General features: G+C 34.4%; 1 protein-coding gene and 1 long non-coding RNA gene across 4 annotated transcripts; both read right to left on the bottom strand.

Annotated features, from left to right (window-relative positions):
- Positions 1–194: 194 nt before the first annotated feature.
- LOC133303425 (uncharacterized) lies at positions 195–3,185 on the bottom strand. 2 transcript variants are annotated; one of them, XR_009750461.1, is made up of 5 exons: positions 3,108–3,185; positions 2,741–2,928; positions 2,490–2,608; positions 968–1,032; positions 195–501 (listed from the first exon to the last, which is right to left on the bottom strand). It is a non-coding gene; the product is annotated as an uncharacterized LOC133303425 (long non-coding RNA). The 2 variants fall into 2 exon arrangements; XR_009750462.1 differs by having other exon boundaries at positions 3,016–3,132.
- Positions 3,186–16,580: 13,395 nt separating this feature from the next.
- Positions 16,581–19,602, bottom strand: LOC133303420 (uncharacterized). Of its 2 annotated transcripts, XM_061503334.1 has the most exons (7): positions 18,972–19,594; positions 18,610–18,750; positions 18,392–18,505; positions 18,111–18,284; positions 17,618–17,733; positions 17,133–17,169; positions 16,581–16,970 (listed from the first exon to the last, which is right to left on the bottom strand). In XM_061503334.1, exons 1-7 carry the CDS (start codon positions 19,440–19,442, stop codon positions 16,965–16,967), a joined length of 1,059 nt encoding a protein of 352 aa, XP_061359318.1. In that variant the 5' UTR covers positions 19,443–19,594; the 3' UTR covers positions 16,581–16,964. The 2 variants fall into 2 exon arrangements, with proteins under 2 accessions (XP_061359318.1, XP_061359317.1); XM_061503333.1 differs by lacking the exon at positions 16,581–16,970 and having other exon boundaries at positions 16,978–17,169; positions 18,972–19,602.
- Between the last annotated feature and the right edge of the window lie 1,149 nt (positions 19,603–20,751).

Raw genomic sequence — 20,751 nt, 5'->3', positions numbered from 1 at the left:
AGCCACTGTCTTTGTAACACCCCGTATATATCCGGTAATGTTATCATACTATCGTATTAAGTAATTAAAAATACGGAATATCTTTTCCTTTTCAATTATGACGTCATTATCATTACCAACTTGCTTAATTAATCAATTAAATAAAATCATGCCTGTATGTAAATTGCAAAAGACATCTAACTGAAATACCTCATTAATTAAATAACATAAGTATGAGTCTCTAGTCACGGAACTACAACACGTAAACCGGACCAACTAGCAGTTTATACAACTCAACTCAAAAGTACTAACAACATAGTGGCATGGACAACTCTCATGCTCACCCAAATAAGACAACAAAGCCCACATAAGTCTCAACTCAACAGTAACATAAAGATAAAGACGGAAAACATAAACAGTATCCAATCCAGTCATGCCAGCATATAACATATAACAGCAATAATCATCAGCTAAGCTCTGACCTCCTGCCGCCAGAGGCATCAGTCTCCATACTACCTGAACCTGAAATAAGTATTCCCCAAACGTGGGGTGAGATCTCTAAACAAGAAATCTCAGTAAGACAAGGGGTCCTCAAGGATCTTCCACCCCAAGCTCACTTACTTGTGCAATATAAGTTCAAAAGCAGTTTATCATCATCAGTTCTAAAATAGTGCAATGCAGCAGATAATCATGTCATATGTGTCAATTCTATTCTACTGGCCAGAGAAATGCAGGATTTATATACGTCTAATACCCACAAATAGTGCAAGACGCTACTTGCATCCACCCCGGATCACCATCTTGTATGACGCCACATACTCAGGCTTACCATCAAGATGGAACAACACATGCATATTAAAAGCCATTACACATAAAGCTCAATAGCATTTCAAATATTCAAAGCATGTAACACAACATGCATATAACCATACCCCCATGGGACATGGTGGAACCACAACATGGCTAAACCGAGGACACGAAAGCTTACCTTGCAAGCTAACACCCAAAGCCAAGAGTCCATAGCTCAAAGTCCAAACACAGTAGATTCACAATCTGTTATGGACCAATAGTATATTAATAAACATGCACTACAAGCATACAACATAAGATAACGCTTTTCCTCTACGTTTTACGTCTTAAGGCTTCACACAAAGCCATAAGCCCTTAATCACTTGATTCTGACTTAGTTAAGTATTTACAGAAGTTCAACTTCATCAATCTAGGGTCCACAAACCCCCAAACATCAGTTCTAGATGAACAGTACGCTACTGTTCCTCGCAAACCCAGAATATCCGGATATTCCTCGGGGGCATATCTGGATATCCAATATTCGGATATCTCTCTGGCAATATACGAATATCAATATCCGAATATCCAGATCCCCATATCCAGATATACAATATCTGGATATTTCACGAGCAGATATCCGGATATTTCACGACAGAATGCAGTTTCTGCATTTCGCGAAGATATCCTTCCAAGGTTCCATTTTTAACACTAAAACACGTTAAAGCATGCATTTTTATACCCTCATAGGTTTACATACCAGCTGGTTACTTGCTTAACCCATTAACATGCAAAGACATCACCTTTAACCCATAAAAATCCATGATCAAGGTTGTACAACTCACCAAAGGATCAAAACAGAGAAGTAAAGGCTCTTGGAGCTCTCCAATCTACCTCCAAGGTTCAGACCACCAAGGAAATACGAAAATGCCTTCACAAAAGTTGGTTCTTGCACCAAAAGATGGCTCATTGGCACCACCAATGCCAAGCCAAAGGTCCACACCCTCTCAACAACCCAAAGTCAGAACCAAAACACACTCTAGAAGCACCCTCCTCTCAGCAAAAGTTGTAACCCAACCTCACAATGCACCCACCCAAGTGTTTGCAAGGTCAAAGAGAAGGAAAATCAAGAGAAAATGGTGGTTTGGTCACAAGAGATGAAGAACATGCAATGGAGCAGTGAACACACCCCTGACCAGCCACCAACTCACGAACAAAACATCATAATCCTCCTAGGGTTGGGTGCAACTTTCATTTATATAGTCACTTAAGCTTTAAACACATTGTATTAATTTCAATTGCTATGCTTAGCATCTTAATCCCAAACTCAGGATTCTTAACCTACTCAATTTTACAAGAATTATCATATTTTTCTTATAATTTTTGGAGCACCTTTCCGGTACGCGTTTTTCATAGCCAGTACCAGTTTCTGGCACCAGTTCTTATTATTTTGACTTGAAACTCGTTTTACAAGTCCTACATGTTATTCTAGTAATTATCATGCACTTATTATAATTTTCCGGGATACTTTTTTGGTGCGCATTTATACTGACTAGCAGAACCGGTATCTGCACTTTTCTTCCGAAAAGCGACTTTCAGCATTCTTAATCACTTACTATAATTATTACAGCCTCATAATAATTATTAGGGTCAATTATGGAATTATTTCCTAATTTCACATAATTAATTAATTAACTTCCTTAATTAACGGTGCAGGTTCTTACGGTCTTCGTTGGTGAGCGAGGAAGAAAAACACTTATTGGAAGCGCTGGAAATATAGCTCTCTCTGAAACTCTAGCTACTGCTTCTCTCTAGAATCATATTGTTGGGATCAGAATTGAACCTTCAAAGTAACATATTTGCAAAAACAGAGTGAAGATCAAAACGAACATAACAGATCCAAGAACCAACAAGAGAGTGTGTGAGCTTGGTTAAACCATGTGTGTATGAGAAAAATCAGGGCCAAAAGGGTTACAAGTGTGGGTGCGAGTGCATGCATGTGTGTCCTTCAGAAGCTCGTTGAAGAAACTATCCATGGAACCACTGCTAGGAAATTCCCCCGTGTTTGGACTCGAGAACACTTCATGGTTCGAGAAATCAAGCTCGTCATCGTCCATTCCCAAAGGAAATCCCTAAAATTTCATTGCGGAGATGCCACCAGACCTAATCAGAAAACATAGAGCGAATTCCAAAATGTAGGAGCGAGAAGCAGAAAAAGAAGTACAATAGAAAAATAGCAAAACACTCAACTGATCGAAAAAATCAACATAGTTGGATCGCAATTATAGATGAAATGGAAACCCTAAGAAGATAATAGAATTTAGACAGAAAAGAAAGCAAACCAGGAAGAAGCTATAGGTTCACACGATTCCTTTTTGTTTTTGTTTTTTTGTTCTCTCTCTCAATCGCTTTTAATTTATACGTATTTCATCTCAGACGAGGGGAGGAGGAGGCATCGTGTGAAGAAGAAACCTGTCAAGCACCGACACTTCAAAAACCCTGACGATGTGTCGTGTTCGATACTTCCCGACACTCTCGGACACTCCGACACTCCCCGACACTCCAACACGCGTTATAGAAATTCAAAAAAAGGTTCAAAGGTTAAGTTGTGTTGAGTTTTTAGTTCCAACTATTAGATTCGTTGGATTACGATTACCATTTTATTGAGTTTAATATAAATATTTGGAATATCTTATGTTTCTTTGTAAAATTTATGAATATTATAAGTTTAGATAAATTTTTTGTTAAATTATTGAATATTAAATATAATATATACTATATAAATTAAAAATATTATTTAATATCAAAACGTGTCCTAACGTGTCGAAATCTATCATTTTTTTAGAATTAACGTGTCAGAGTGTCGTGTCGTATCGTGTCACGTGTCCCGTGTCAGTATCGGTGCTACATAGGAAGAAGACGATGCAACCATTCTTCAGAACTTGGGAATTTTATTAATTGTTAAAAAGAAAATTATAGCAGCCATATTCAAAAAGAGGTAGGATATTCATACTATCAAATTTTTCTACTACCACTTCACTACCACTTTAATCACAATTGGATTAGAGGAAAAGTTGAATGAAGAGAGAGAAAAGAAAATCAACTTTTGAATCCAATGGTGATTAGAGTTGTAGTGAAATGGTAGTAGAAAAATTTGGTAGTATGAATATCCTACCTCATTCAAAAAATGTTCAAAAAATTTGAGAGTAAACATTGTGGAGGGAAAAACTTGCCATAAAATTATAAAAACTAGCAAAAAAAAATGGAAATACTACGTGGCGTTCTCCAAAATGCCACAATATATATAATTACCGGGGTTTTTATAAACCTCCACAAAATAACCTCCAGGAATGACCAATTTTTTTGTAGTGAAAAAAATTAATTTTAACTAAAATAAGTATTCTTTAAAAGGAAGAACTTTTTCGCTTTAAAAAAACAATGTAATAGCATTTTTGAATAATACCGGAAAGCAATTCATAAGTAGAACCTCTAAATAACTGAAGTTGTGGATCAAAGAAACGATAATGAGTATTAAATATGGGAAAAATGTGTGTCATTTTAAAGGATGTAAAGTTGTGTCATTTTATGAGAGAGAAAAAAATAGATAAAGGAGAAAAGAGAGTTGACAAAAAAATAAAGGTATGGGTCCACTTCTTTGTGAGAGTGAAAGGATATAAGTTATGTCATTTAAAAGGATAAACACTTTTTCCATTAAATATTTGACATTAATTAATCAGAGTTTGAGCTTTATGATTTGACAATTTTTGATCTAGATGTGTTTTGATCTACTTTTGTTTTATTTATTTTATTTGATATAGTGGTAAGAATTGAACACATGATCTTATATTCTAAGACAAACTCATTCTTTGGCAAGTCCGCTGACGTGTCGCTTCCTCCTTCACTTTCACCTTTGTGTTCACACTACAAAATTTTAATAACATTTCCTTCTTTGATAAATCAGTGAATAAAATAAACATAAAACAAAATCAATTTTTCAAGAGCAAATCGATGGACAAGATTTCTTCGTTTACATCAATGGTCAAGATTTGTTATAAATGGTTGGTGGCAGACAGAACATTTAATGTACCTCTACTTTCTACAAATTATTGTTAATGTGAATTTCAAAATTTGAGTTTGAATTTTAAATTGAAATTTTAAATTTGATTTTTGAATTCTGAATGTGGCATGCAACACAATTAATGTTGAGCTACTTTCTGTATTGGATTGGTTAAAAAATTTAAAAAATACATCTACTTCTCTGTACAGGATGACATTGTTGCTTCTAATTTTTTTCTTTTTTTGCTGCTGCCAAATATCAGTTGTTTGCGCGTTGCTTCCTCAACCAAATAGCTTCTTCCTTCTCTCTTTTTTCGTCTTACCAAAAATATGTTTTCAAAATATGATTTTCTGAAGGATGTCAATCTTGCCAAAGAGGATTGGAGGATTAAGGTGAAGGTGGTTCGTGGAAAGTTCCTAACTTTCAGCGTAGAAATTTTGACGACAATGTTGGAATGGTTTTATTGGATGAACAGGTAGTTGTCTGTGTTTTTTAAATCTTCCATGTTTGCATTTTTTAAATCTTCCATCTTTGCGTTTTTTAAATCTTCCATCTTTGTTCTGATCATTTTAATTAACGTTATTGATGTGAGTTGGTTGCGTTCTTTTGTAGGGTGGTAGGATCCACGCCATTGTCAAAGATTCTTTGCCGGTGCGGAAGAAAATCCATGAAGGAGAGTGCTATTTTATAAAAAAAATTGGAGTTGAATTCAATAGCGATGTGTTCAGGCCAACCAAGCATCAGTATCGTTTGTCTTTCAATTTGAGGATTGATCTTAAATCAATTGTTGATTCTAATATTTCTGTGAGTGAATTTGATTTTGTTGATTATGACATCATTGAGAAAGAAACATCTGACTCTCCTTATTTAGTGGGTAATATATTTTTCCTGACTGTTTTTTATTTTTAAATTTTTGCATTTTTTTACGAACTCTTTGTTGCCCTCTTTTTTTTGTAGACGTCATTGGTTTAATCTCAGGAATTGGGGAAGTTTGTGAACGTGTGGTGTCTGGTAGGAAGACGAAAATGGTTGTGTTGGAGCTTGACAACCTGAGGTATTTAAAATTGTAGATTTAAAAAAATAAATTTTGTCAAGCTCTGTTAGCTTATATTTTTCGTGTATTACTGTTGTTCTTGCTGCAACTCATATGAAGGGGTCACAAGCTGGAGTGCACTTTGTGGGAGCATTATGTGGATAAGGTCCAATCTTTTTTGGCAAACAGCGACACTCCTCATAACGTCATGATAGTCCAACTAGGGGGGATAAAATGTTTTAGGGGTATGATTTTTCCAAACAAAACGTTATCAGTATGATGCTTCTGTATTCTGATTTATTCACGTTATTTTATTTTTGGCTTTTCGGTTTTTATTTGATATACTCAACTCGATATGTAAGGTTGGGTTAACAAATACAAAATATACAACAAGGATTGTCATGGATTCGAAGATGCCAGAGATCGTTGAGTTCAAAAAATGGTGTGTTTGTTATCCTTGAACTCATTTGACAATTTATTTGGTTAATCATTTATGGTGTTATGAATTTTTTCTTTATAGTCTTTCAGCTGATAGTGTGGAAAGTAGTCTGAGGATGACTTAGTTGTCTACTCAGTCCTCCTATTCTTACGAAAATGATTTTCTGAAGGATACTGAAAAGAAGTCTATCAGCGATGTGAAGCTTTGTGGTGAGGTAAATATTGAATTTCTGTTTTTTTTCACTTTTCTTGAATTATATCAAGTCTGTGTGAATGATGTGAACTGTTTGCCTGCGATTGCTATATTTAAGGTTACGACTTGCATCACGTATGGGACTATAAAATCTATTGAGAGCAAATACAACTGGTGGTACAAGTCTTGGAAAAAATGTCCATTTTTCGTTTGTGAGGATTTTGAGAAGTGGTACTGTAAGAACTGCCAAAAACATTGGGAAGATTATTATCTGAGGTAATATATTGTTCTTGATTTTTAATTTGTCTTTAATCTGTATGCTTAATATTTTTTTTCTGATATACAATTTTGCAAAACAATAGATTTAGTGTCTAGGTAAGAGTTGTGGATAACACGGATTCCGCATCATTTCTTTTGTTTGATCGCGACTATGTGTCTTTGTTGGGCATGAGTGCTGATGAATTGTGTGAGTTGCATTGTAGGAGGGTTTGTATTATCTTTTTTTTCTTTTTTGAAAAGTAGTGGAGCCCATTTAATATTTTGTCTCTACATATAAGAAGCTTCTCTTCTTCAACATAAAAACACTAAAACCATAATTTATCCCTTATCATAGTTATCATAATGCATCCAATGTATGTTTTATTTGTTAATGAACAGAGTGCTTCAATAAGTTGCACATAAAGACAATATACAGATATAACTTTTTTACATACATAATCCTGTCTGATAAAAAAAATAGAATTATCAATGTTGAAAGTGAGATAATTTCTTTTTGTTTTTTCTTTAATTTTTTAATAATCTTAAATTAGTTATTTTAAATATAATGCTTAGATTCTTTATTTATGTTTATTTCCTATCAATTTATTGTTTTTTAATTTATTAAAATTTCTTAATTTTTAATATTGGTGTCAAATGAGATTTTATACTATCATATCCAAACTCATTAGTAAGCAATCCATTAAGTTTGAACATCATATTCGAACTTATTAATCAGACCAATTCTATTACATACATAATCTTCTCTTTTCAAAGTGATATAACTCTCATAGCTTTTTTTTTAAAATTAAATACGTGGGATTTTTTTTTTTTGGTGAAAAAATAGGTGGGATTTAATTTGTGAAGAGGGATAGACACAAAAAATTCACATGACTGAATCATGTGTTTTATGTCTATTTCTCTCTTCATAAATTTTAATTGAATCTCACCTATTTAATGCCAATGAAAAAAAGAAAAGAGACTCAAAAACTTTTACATAATTTTTACTTGACTATATCATTTAAAATTCTAACATTGAAGTGTTCATTCTCTATTAAAGTAAAAATGAAAGAAATACTAATTAGAATAGTTATTATGCTAAATACAACAAATTGTTTAAACTTTGAAATTTTTATTTTCTATTTTTGTAAACTGACCATTATTATTTTTTATATTAAATGATAATAATTTATTTAATATAAAAAATAATATTAAGAATTTATTTAAAAATTAAAATACAAAGAAATCTATCAGTCTTTCAAGGTTATTGAATTTATTTTTTATAATTTCATATAAAAATTATATGTTTGAATAAAAAATTAACTTTAATTAATTTAGATAATGTATTTTAAATTTAACCATATGTTAAAACCATATTCTTAAATCAGTTACCTTTAAATATAATGTTTAGTGTCTTCATTTATGCTTGTTCCTTATCAATTTATTATTTTTTAAATTTATTGATTTTTAATGATAGTATTATTAAATTTCAAATGAGAATTAGTAGATGTTATATTCATACTAATTAGTAACTAATCTACTTATATTGGATATCATATCCAATATAATTAGTAACTAATCCATTAAGATTGAATATTATATCCAAATTAATTAACAAACAATCTATTCATGTATATCGTTTTTTGGAAGTGACATATCAATGTGCGGGTATTTTCTTATGAAAGTGCTTGTGAAGCCTCCATTGCAAAACAAAGGCACATTCAAAAGAAGTAAAATCATGGAACAGAAAACCAGGGACATGGATGCAGAGTAACTCTCTACTGCCGTAGTATCTCAGTTTTCTAAACCTCTAGGATATGTTAACACAGTGTTACATGGGAAGATACGAAAAACAAACAGATTACATCACTCGAAAATAATGAGTGCAAGGACCTCCTTACGATTGACTTGATGGGCACTTGTAGCCCAAAGTTATGTAACATGTTTTAGTCCTTTATTTCCCAATTATTCAAAAAAAGAAATCACTCAAAAACTCTGGTCTCTGGGTATTGATAACAGATTACACTCAGGCCAGAAAACTAACAGACTATCTACTATTTAAATTTAAATTCTTTTATTCTATCGTTAAATCAGTCAAGAGTATTTTATTTTTATTTTTTTCAGTGGAAATAAACTAGAAATGAATATTAAGATATAAATTTAAATTCTTGTTTTCACATAAATATTAATTTTTTAACAAAACATACATACTTATTGTTTTCCATTTCATATGATAAGATAATTTTATAACATTTATTATATATATATATATATATATATATATATATATATTGTATAGTTATTTTAATGATAAATTAGATGTTATATCATAAAGTCAATTATTTTAGCAAAATCATTAGTACTTAATTACATATACTTGCAAGTAGAGTTTTCAAATCTATTATCTCTGTTTTTTGTTTTTATTAAAAGAAAATTATTTTAGGAGAGGGATTCATTTTAGTATTTTTTTTTTTTAAGTATTGTATTTTTAAAAAAATTATAAGGTAAATGATAAAATTTACAATTTTTTGGTATATAATTTACAAGTTTACAATTTAAATATTTAATTTATAACTTCACTAATTTTTCAATAACATTTGACATAAAATGTAATATTTAAAAAATTATGTGATATAGTTTAAAATAATAACGAAAGAATTCAGAAACAAAACCTCTGTTTCATTTTAGCTATGGATCAAATAAATGATAACGAGGATTAACTATTTGACATAAATTAGTTTTTTGACTGTATGATTTGACTATTTCTTGGTGTGGATAGATTTGATTTTGGCAAATAGGATGATGAGTCTTCTTTTGTTTTGATTTCTTTAAAATAATAGTGACAGGTGAGGATCAAAAGTTCATAAATCAAATATTAATAATAGTATATAAAATAATAAAATATTATAATTTAGTTAAAGGGAAAAAAATTATATAATATTACTTTAGACAATTGAGTCTAATGTTCACCGAAATAACGTCGTTTTGGGATTGAAAAATTAAAAAATTAGAATGATAAAGGCTATTATAATTCTGAAATAAATTAAAATTACAAATACACCATGATTTCCGCCCTAAAACGACGTCGTTTCGGTGAATATTAGACAAAATTGTATAAAAAAAGCTTTAAAAAAATCAAACCCTTAATTAAATGTGAAATAAAGCTATTGAAACCATGGTAACACAAGATAAAAAAATAATTCAAATTAAATACTTTCATAATGACAAATTAGACTTAATTTTTTTTTTTGTAATAAAGGAGGGGAATTAGACTTAATCAAGGTTACATGAATAAGTGTGTTTTTAGGATATAATGTGACAAAATTGTTAACTGTATATAAATTTTTAAAAGAATGGTTTGTTGGTGAGGACAGGGAAGGACGATTTCCACTTTATTGGTCCCAAGAGCATCATCTTCTTATATCAACCGACTTTAGATTGAGGTTGTCTAGGGAAGATAAAGTCACTGCCAAAGCTTTGCTGGGCCATGTAAATTTCCAAGGCCATCTTAGCGCTGCTTCTCTTGTAGCCAGGGCACAGACCGGCTCAGAGCAAACTAGTATGCTTAGTTGTTTTTTTCTTGCTGCTGTGTGTTTTATCCAATATTTTCTCAATTTACTCATATTTTCTTTCATCGTAGATCCAGAAATGGAGGAGCCGGAGTATATATTGGCTTTGCAAGGAAAATCATCATCTCGTCCTGACCATGCTGCCAAAAGACAGAAAACTCTTGGAAACTCTACTGCAACCACCTCTGTTGTCCCAGCTGCTACTCCCATTGTATCAGTGATGGATCTTACATATGAACCTGACAATTGGTTGGAATCCAATTTCAACCCTAATGCTCAGGCTAAGAGTTTTGGAAGCACTACGCGAGCAGTGGTGTCTATTGACAGAGGTACCATAATCCCTCCTCTTCCAGCCAGACTAAGGAGAAGAGCATTATGGGAAACTGGAGTTGCCGCTAAACTTCGAAGTGTATCTCATCCTCCTCCTACGTTTTTTGGTACCAGGGTGATCTCCCGTACCGAGATGGAAGAGCTCAAGAGAATTGAGGTGTATGCTTTCAAGGCGGCGTCTTTGTTGAAGTCGTATTGTCTTCTATTAGAGAAGCATACAAAGCTCTTAGCTGAACTTGATGATCTCTGTGCTGATCGTGATAAGGTGAATAAAGAGAATCAAAGCTTAACCAACGCTACTGCTGATTTAAAATTGAGCTTAGAACAATCCAAGGCTGAACTGAAGTTTGTAGCTGACACCTTCAACCTTGAAGCCGACAAGGATGTTGTTGTTAATCACTTTAAAGAGAGGTCCGCTTTGATTGCGAAAAAAGAGGCGGCTGCAAATAATTTGACCTTGGAGAATGGGAAGTTGAAGTCTGATCTCCAAAATTTACAGACTTATTATGATCTCAGCTAGTCTGCCTTAGAGAAAACGGTTAATAGTGTTTTTACCAACGCCATCAATCAGATGAAGTATTTCAACCTTGATGTGACGTTGAAAACTGATCAGCTTGATTATTTTGGCTACATTCGAGGTGGAGTCTAAGTTCCTCCAAGAATCAATCAGGATCTAGATACAACCGAGGAGGTAGAAATTACCCCGAAAGGCGAGGCTGTTGGTCAAACTTTTGTTGCTGAAATGATCGAGATGCTGCGGAATGATCAGCCAAAATTGACTTTCTTCGAAGGACCAGAATGTCGATTTTATCTTGTATCTTCAACTTTTCCTTTTTTCTTTGGGGCTTAGAAGCCCCTTTTGGTATTGTAATAAATATTGCAAGGTTTTAATCTTGGCTTTTTGACCTCAACCTTTAATTGCATGTTGAGTTGGACCTGGCCGAGGTCTTTTCGTAGATTCTGCTATGTTAGCAACCTGGTTTTACTTAACCCGGTTTATTTATTTTAGGGTGGCATGTTGACCTGATCAGGGTCATTTCAATTCACCATTTTTTAATTTCTTAAGCCTGATTTCTTTATCAGAACTTGCACTATGTTGCATTTTTAGCAACAATTGGATTCTTAAGGGCGTCCCTCGTTTTTCAATGCCTCGGCTAGAAGCCACTGCCTTGCATTATGGTAACTTACCATGTTGCCAGGTAGGTTCCAATACCTCGGCTTCTTTTAATTCATATGAAAATGACAAATACTCTTCGTTTATTGAGAATTGAAGATTTCTTGACATAGCTTTTCATAACAAGCTTTGAAATTACAACAAAGAAAATTCAACTCTCAACTGTAGTGCTTTTTCCATCTGGAGTTTCCAGCATGTAGGCTCTTTTTTCAAGTTTTTCTTTCACCTGATAAAGTCTCTCCCATCTCGAGGCTAATGTTCCTTCTGCTGTATTCTGTCCTCCAATTTCTGCTCGTCGGAGAACTAAGTCACCTATTTCAAATGACTGGGGTTTCACTTTCTTATTGAATCGGTTTGCTATTAACTGTTTTACCGCAATATTCTGGCAATGGGCTATAACTCGGACCTCATCAATCAAGTCTAATTCAACTGCCATTTTTTATTGTTTTCTTCTTCTGTTTGTGATAGAGTCTTAACTCTCCTCCAAGATGGTTCACCTAGCTCCACCAGAATTATGGCTTCGCATCTATAAGCTAACCTGAAAGGTGTTTCTCCTGTCAAGGTCTGTGTTGTGGTCATGTATCCCTAGAGAACATAGTATAATTCTTCAACCCACTTTTCTTTTGCAGCTTGTTCTAATCTTTTTCGTAACCGATCAACAATCACTTTGTTTGCCGCTTTAACCTGACCATTAGTTTGCGGGTGTTCCACCGAGGCAAAGCGATGTCGAATATGGAGATTTGCCATCAACTCTTAAAAGTATCGATTTGCAAATTAGGTTCCATTGTCAGTGACAATCTCAGCCAGGATGCTAAACCTGCATATCAAATTTATTTCAAATAACAATTGTATTCTAGCCGAGGTGATAGTAGTCACTGGCTAAACCTCTATCCACTTTGTGAAATAACCGACGGCTACAATTAGCCATCGCAGCTGGCCTTCAGATGTTGCGAACGGACCTAAAAGACCCATTCCCCACTTGAAGAATGGCCAAGGAGCAGTAATAACACTGAGCTCTTCTGGAGGAGCCAAAAGATGTTTTCCATGCCTCTGCACTGGTCACATTTCTTGACTTGTTCATTGGCATCTTCATTTATGGATGGCCAAAAATATCCAACTCTAAGTGCCTTCTGAGCTAGAGCCTTGCTTCCAACATGTTGTCCATTGATTCCCTCATGGATCTTGGATAAAACATATTGTTCCCTATCCGAGTTCAAACACTTCAATAAAGGAGAATACAATCCCTTTTTGTAGAGTTGCCCCCCTATCATTGTCTATAGAGCTGCTTCTTGGATTAATTTTCTAGCTTCCTCTTTTTCTGGTGGTAGAATTCTTTTTTCCATATATGTCACCATGGGGGACCGCCAGTCTTCAATTGTTGTGATTATCATAATACATGTCGGCTCTGGGACATTTTGTTCTATCACTGTCCTGTGATTTCTACTACCATTTGTACTTGCCAATTTGGATAATATATCAGCTCTGTTGTTCTCATTCCTGGGTATGTGGCTTATATCCACCTTTTCAAACTCGGCCATCAATTGCTTGGCTACTTCTAGGTATTTGGTCATCAATGGTCCTCTAGTTTAATAGTTACCTTCAATTTGAGAAGTAACCAATTGAGAATCACTGAACACCTGAAGTTTATGTGCTCCAAGCTCCTTGTTTGTTGTAACCCGGTTATGAAAGCTTCATATTCCGCCTGATTGTTTGATGTTTTAAAATTTAGCTGAAGTGAGTATTCCACTGATATGCCATTAGGGCTTACAATGATTATCTCGACTCCACTTCCCTTTGCATTGGAGGAGCCATCAACATAGATCTTCCAAACATCTTGATTTAGCTAATCTTCATCTTGGATCGAAGTGAGCTCTCTGACGAAATTGGCTAAAGCCTGAGATTTGATAGCCTTTCGATTTTCAAAGGTGATATCAAACTCTGATAGCTCACTTGCCCAATTCATCATTCGTCTTGCCAAATCTGGTTTATGAATGATCAGCCTAATCGGTAAATCTGTCCTGACCACCACCTTATGCCCCTGGAAATATGCTCTGAGTCTTCTAGCAGAGATCAACAAAGTGAATGCTACTTTCTCCAACTTTTGATATCTAAGCTCCACTCCTTGTAACAAACGACTTGTGAAGTAAATTGGCTGTTGGCCTTTCTCATTTTCTTGTCCTAATACAACACTTACTGCTATCTCTCCAACTGAGAGATATATTATCAAAGTTCCTTACGGCCTTGGTTTTGACAGAATCGGTGGGGAAGCCAATTGTTCTTGGAACGCTGTTTTGCATTTCGAGCTCCACCCATACTATACCTCTTTTCTCAACAACCTGAAGAAAGGCAACGCCGTTTCTGCTAATCGTGGCAAGAATCTGGTAAGGGAAGCCAACCTTCCAGTAAGCTTTTGTATTTCCTTCTTGCTTTTTGGTGTTTGCATATCTAGTACCGCTCTACATTTATCCGGGTTTACTGCAATACCTCTGTGGGTTAACATGAAACCCAAAAACTTTTCAGCAGGGACACCGAAGGCACATTTTGCCGAGTTTAACCGGATATTATGCCTTCTTAACTTTTCAAAAATTTGCTCCAAGTCTTTGATATGCGTAGTAAGCTCCAATGATTTTACTATTATATCATCAATATATACCTCCACATTTTTTCCGAGCTGGTCTTCAAAAACTCGGTTCATCATCCTTTGGTAAGTAGCCCCGGAGTTCTTTAATCCAAATGGCAGCAGTAGTTTGCCCTTTCTGAGATAAAGACAGTTTTCCCTTGATCATCAGGATACAATGGGATTTGGTTATATCTCAAATACGCATCCATAAAGGATAACAATCTGAATCCAGAAGAACTATCCACTAATTGGTCAATGTTTGGCATAGGGTATGAATCCTTCGGACATACTTTATTCAAGTCAGTATAATCCGTACATATCCTCCATTAACTATTTGGCTTGTTCACCATTACTACATTGGATAACCAAGTAGTGTATTGTATTTCTCTGATGAATTCGGCTTCCAAAAGCTCCTTCACATGATCCTCTAGAACCTGCCTACGTTCAGAGCCGAGTTTTCTTTTCATCTGAGCCACAGGCTTGGCCTCTAGGTATACCGATAACTTATGACAACAAAATGTGGGACTTACTCCAGGAATTTTTGACGACTTCCATGCGAAGACTTCTTTATTATTTTTAAGGCATTTGATCATTTTAACTTTCACTTCATCTTCCAGACCTTTTCCAATCTTCGTTGTCTGCCCTTACTCTCTATTGTTATTTCCTCAAGGCTCAGGTTTAGGCAATTGAGTTTCATCTCTCATGTCCAATTCTACCATGTTAACAGAATTTTTTTGTCTTTGATGTTCTATTGAAGATTGACTAGCTTGATCACCCTCTCTAATCCGGGTTGGAGATGAAGGTCTATCCTCAATGGCCCTAACCGACCTAAAATAACATTCTCGAGACTCCTTCTGATCTCTTCCAATGGTAACCACCGAATTATGTTTACCTATCATCTTTAACTTCTGATGCTTAGTGGACACCAACATATCCCAATTATGGATAGTTGGCCTTCCTAAAATGACATTATAAGGCGAAGGGAAGTCGGCTACGATGAACCTTACCCTTTCAGACTTAAATGCCTCCTTTGATCCCAGGGTTAGTTTGAGGTCAATGTACCTTTTAGGGGAGCTATTTTGCCCGTTGAATGCAATCAGGGTGGTTTGGTTTTACAGGGCTTCAAGTCTTCTTATCCAGATTCATCTTCTTGAATGCATCCCATAGGATTATATCGGCACAACTACCGTTATCCACAAATGATCTTCTTAACCCGATAGTTAACCAGCGTTCTAGTGATCACCAAACCATCAACATGTCCCAGCATCACGTCCTCTAACTCTTTTGTGAAATACAAGAGTGGTGGTTCTGACTTGCTAAAGTCTTCCTTAATTTTAGGTCGCTCTATAACTGAAAGCACCTCCTTCAAATATTTTCTTCAAGCACTCACTGTATCTCCCCCTCCTTCAAGAGCTCCACTTATCACATTACATTTAGATTCTAGTTCTATGAACTCATCATCATCTTTAACCGGCTTTTTACCTCGACTTTCCTCCTTCGACTTCTTTTCTCTAGTCGGACTCCAAGTTCGACCCTTTCTTTTCTGTTGTTCCTCCATCCTTGGGTTTTTATTAGATGTTGGCACAATTTGCCATCTCTAATATACTTTTCGATTGCATTCCTTAAATTCCAGCATTCATCGATGGTGTGGCATGGTCCATCATGGAAAGCACAATATCTTGTCTGGTCTACTATCCTTGTATGATAGATTGGTGGAATATTTTGGGTGAAAGGCAAAATGATTATTTTTTAATTAATAAAGGGCAAAAGGTCAAAAAAAAAAACCAATTATACATCCACCTATGGTTTAGTTCAAAAGGAAATAGAAAAATAATTAAAGATCCATTAGAAAATGAACTGGTTATAGATCAACTTAATGCAAAACGGCAGAGGATTGAATAAATGCTAGGTGACAAGGTTTTTTCTTAAGAAGTAAATATTAATATGAATTCTAATTCGTTACTATTATGTAGATGAATAGCTATTTGTAGTTACCAAAGTAGTTAGTTGATGTTATTAGTTTTTTAATAAACAGCTGGGCAAAAGCCCAAAAGTCACTTGCAGATAAGAAAAAGTTATGAGCTGAACGAAAGCTAAATTCCCATAATTTGTAGAAGCATTCAACTGTTTTGACATGGGATCCAGGAAAAGAAATCCAAGAATTTAGATGCATAGAAGGCCAGAACAACTCACAATATCATTATCAGTTTATCACTTAGAGATACACTTATTAAGCTAAGCCACCATATCAGTTATCTCTTTTCTCATATACAAGTTTAAACATAAATTATCTCCTCATAAAATTTATGAAGAATTACATTATGTAATGCTTACAGGAAAAATTAATGTTACCTAAAATACATGAGTTTCCAGGGCATACAACATATATATACATACACAATCAGCTTTTCCCATGTTCCTCATTGTACATCTATGTCCAAGTCATGGTCCGGTTCAATGTGAACTCCACTCAACTTCAACAATCTGATTGAGCAAAGCCTTCTCATTCTTCTTCTCATTCCTCTCATCGTTACTCCTGATAAATATAACATTAAAAAAATACAAATACATCAGAAGCCATATAAATGATTTTCTTTTTTTGCTGAAAATTTGTTAAATATGTGCACACAATAAATATAAAATTATCATGTGCTTCACAAGGATAAACAGAGGTAGTAGATTTCGATTCTGTAGGTACCTCAGACTTTCTTGCTTCTGATTTTTCATTTGAATATCTATCGAGTACAAAAAGCCTATGTTAGAACCATTGCAAATATTTTCAGATGAATAATAATGTAGGAAAAGCTGGAAATATTTTATTATTTTAGAGTGCTAAAATCAATCAGTCTTGAAGCATTCCATGAGCAAGCATTGAGGTAAATTTGGATTAAAGCAATCTTTTATGCAAGGTTAGAATCTAATGTATTTTGTAGGAGAACAATGTACAATAACTTGCAACACTACTTCCTTTCATTGAACAAATTCTACAAGAGGGAAACTTCTATGTAAAATTCATCTCTCAAAAGCAAATGGAACACACAAAATGAAATGAAAGTGTTCATTTTAATATCATCAAATTTCATCCTGATTGGCATCATATGGAAATCCAAGAAGCATAGTATGAAGCAATTAATGTTCAAATTCTAACACATAGCAATTCAAAATAAATCCAGAGAGGCATACGTTGAAAGTATGGTCACCCAAATAAGCTCAATACAATCCACCCAAAGAAGTCTTTGCTCAACTGGTATTACACCATAAGTTACGAGATGAGCAAATGGCCACAGCTTCCACCCTGCCTGTGTAATTAGAAGCAAGAAGTTACAAGATATGTTCGGACTAAAAGTTCCATTACTATTTCCTGACAGGAGATAGCAGTATTATAAATTGAAGATCATAGCATGAATTGGTAGAATTTCAAATTAGAGAAAGATGATAGAACAAATTCCTCTAGTAGATGCCACATAGTTAAAAAAAATAAAAAAAGAGAAAGGGAAGGGGGGGGATGGGGCGTGATACTGTCAACCAGAAATAGAGAGAGATACTTCATTTTAGCTACTAATTATGTTCATTTCAACAAAAAAAGATATAATATGTAGTTCAGTGGTTCTCAAAGAAAAACAAGAACTGTTTCAATGCAATACATGAAATAGGAAAAGCCAGAAAGTTCTCTTACAGTCAACATGGGAAAAAAAGTTGCCTTCAATTCATTATAAATATTGATAGGAGAATCAAGCCGCAGGAATCCCACAACCGTATAGTAAATGCTGTTCCAAACTGCCGACCATGCAGTTTGATCGAAGACAACTTTGGCAGGAACAACCCACCATTCTTTGTAAGGAAATAGCTCCTGGTTAAATTAGAAAGCCACTTTAGTACATATATCACCATAAAGTTAGAAATTTCAAAAACCAAGCCGAACGAGGGGGGGGGGGGAGAAAAACTTTATTCTTATACCTCACAAAACTGATAATAATAATGAGAAAGAGAGCCATGTAGAGTAAAACCAACAAGCCCCGATCTGAACATCCTCGCACGGTCAAACTCAAATAGAGGTTTTCCTTCAAAACACTGCAATAATCAGGAGAAATTAACCCACAATTCATTACAAAAAAAGATTGCATTTTTATCTAAATTGAGACTACGCTATGCGCAAAAAACACACAGAAACTCACCTGAGCAATCCAATCACCTATGGAGTAAACAACCCCACTGATAACCATCTTTGCAAAAACTGGATTTGTCTTAAGAGCTTCCTCATAAGCAGACCAGTTATGCTGAGGTGCATATCTTAATATCTCAAAAAGTGTCCATCCCTATATATAATATCCAAAAACATAAATCATAGCAAATAATGAAAATCTCAACCCAAAAAGAAAGTTACAAAATTTGAATCAAGTTTGCATGAGTTAGTCTTTAAATTTACAAAATTTGTATCTAAAGTTAGTTTTTCTTATTTCAAATTTCCACCACAAAACCAACTTCATTTCACAGAACAAAATTATCCAAAGAAAACACACTAAATCGTTTCACTTACATGCCAGTAATCACTATCAATGGTGAGAAGCTTGGTAAGAGCGAAAGTACCAGCAGCAAGCACAAAAGTGGCATTGATAGTCCTATCTATCAGCTTCTCTATGTTCTCCTCGCTCTCATCTCCAACCAAAGTGGAAGAAGAAGAAGAAGAAAACCCTTCCAATGATAACAAACCCTCGTTTGCTCCGAACCCACGCACCTGAGTCGCCAACTCGCCATCCTCATCTTCACGACTCACTACCACGCCTTCTTGTTGGTCCGTTATATCATTGCTCTGCACCGGTATCACGTCGAGCTCCTCCGCCGCCGAATTCGCAGCAACCACCCGTTTGTTTCCCGAGAAAATCCGATTCCGGGAAAATCTCGAGACCGGGAAGTTTTGCGCCTTGTGAGGGACCTTCGATTTGGATTTTCCTTCGGAAATTGATGACACGAAGCAGTGGGTAGGGATGGCGCTGTGGACCGACGCCATGGCCGCGCGTGGCTGAGTTACGAGTCACGAGTTTCGCCGCTGCGTTTTCTTCTCCGAGTTCGGTGAGCTGCGAAACGCGAGCAGTTATAGTCGTTTAATGATCCGGTGTGTCGCGCCTGTGTGCGGTTTGGTGCTTTGAGTTTTGACTTGCGATGTTGTTGGCTGTCTGTGAGTAACGGGCTGTAGTCTGTGTAGATTGATTACGTGGAATGTGACCCCACTTGAGTTTATGTTCTGGTGATCGAGGGAGTATGCTGTCCACATGAAATAGGACAATGTGTGGTTCCATTGGACATCACAAGAATTAGATAAGGGGATTAATTTTCTAGGAAAATATATATATATATAAGTGTGGTTCATAAAAAAATAAAAAAAATAAAGATGGATTCCACTTTTTAATTGTGAATGTAATATAAGAAAATTTTTTAATGAAAAATAAAAAAATTATTTTCCGTTAAATACAGTCAGCCATGAACATTTTGTCCTTTTTCTTAAAATTCATATTCGTTAAAAAAAATACTTTTTTGTTGTTATTAAAATAAATTTCATTAAAACAATAATAATTCATGAATGATTGAAATTTTAATAAAGGGCGTAATTTTAATAAATTTATTAATAATATATATTTAAACTTCAACGTAACTAACTTTTGATATATTTATAAGGTTTGGTGTTTGTCATTTTAAACGACATAAGTTATGTCATTTTAGGAGAGAGATAGACACAGACAAATAAAAATCTTGAGAGAGAGAAAGTGAGTGGTTTTTTTTAATTTAAAATTTAAATAATTTTTTTTCTGTGTCTATCTCTCTCTTAAAATGACAGAATGTTATGTCATTTAAAATGACAAACACTTTTTCCATATTTATAACTCTGTTTATAGTTCAAAAATTATTAATAACATAGTTTATAGAGTTTGACGTTTGTCATTTTAAATGACATAAGTTATGTCATTTTAGGAAAGAGATAGACACAAAAAATGAAAATCATAAGGAGAAAGTGAATGATTTTTTTAATTTAAATTTTAAATAAAAAAAATTATTTTGTGTATATCTCTCTCTTAAAATGACATAACTTTATGTCATTTTAAATGACAAATATTTCCCCCTAGTTTATATTATGACAACCAATATATAAATTGATCTTTCATCACAAAAGATAACAATCTTATTAGTTTGCAAAATTAAGAATGATCTAGCAAAATTAATATTAAGAAGCTTAAATTTATAGTAGTTAAAACAAATGTGAGATACCCAAAACGAATTTATCATGAAATCTTTATAATAATAACAATAGAAAAATTATACTC

The sequence above is a fragment of the Gastrolobium bilobum genome, unplaced genomic scaffold, assembly GCF_033153095.1.
Source record: "Gastrolobium bilobum isolate Gb01-03AN ecotype WA unplaced genomic scaffold, APGP_CSIRO_Gbil_v1 utg13475, whole genome shotgun sequence".
Classification (NCBI taxonomy): domain Eukaryota; kingdom Viridiplantae; phylum Streptophyta; class Magnoliopsida; order Fabales; family Fabaceae; genus Gastrolobium; species Gastrolobium bilobum.
The sequence above is the reverse complement of the archived record's forward strand: the minus strand, read 5'-3'. Positions and strand labels throughout refer to the sequence as shown.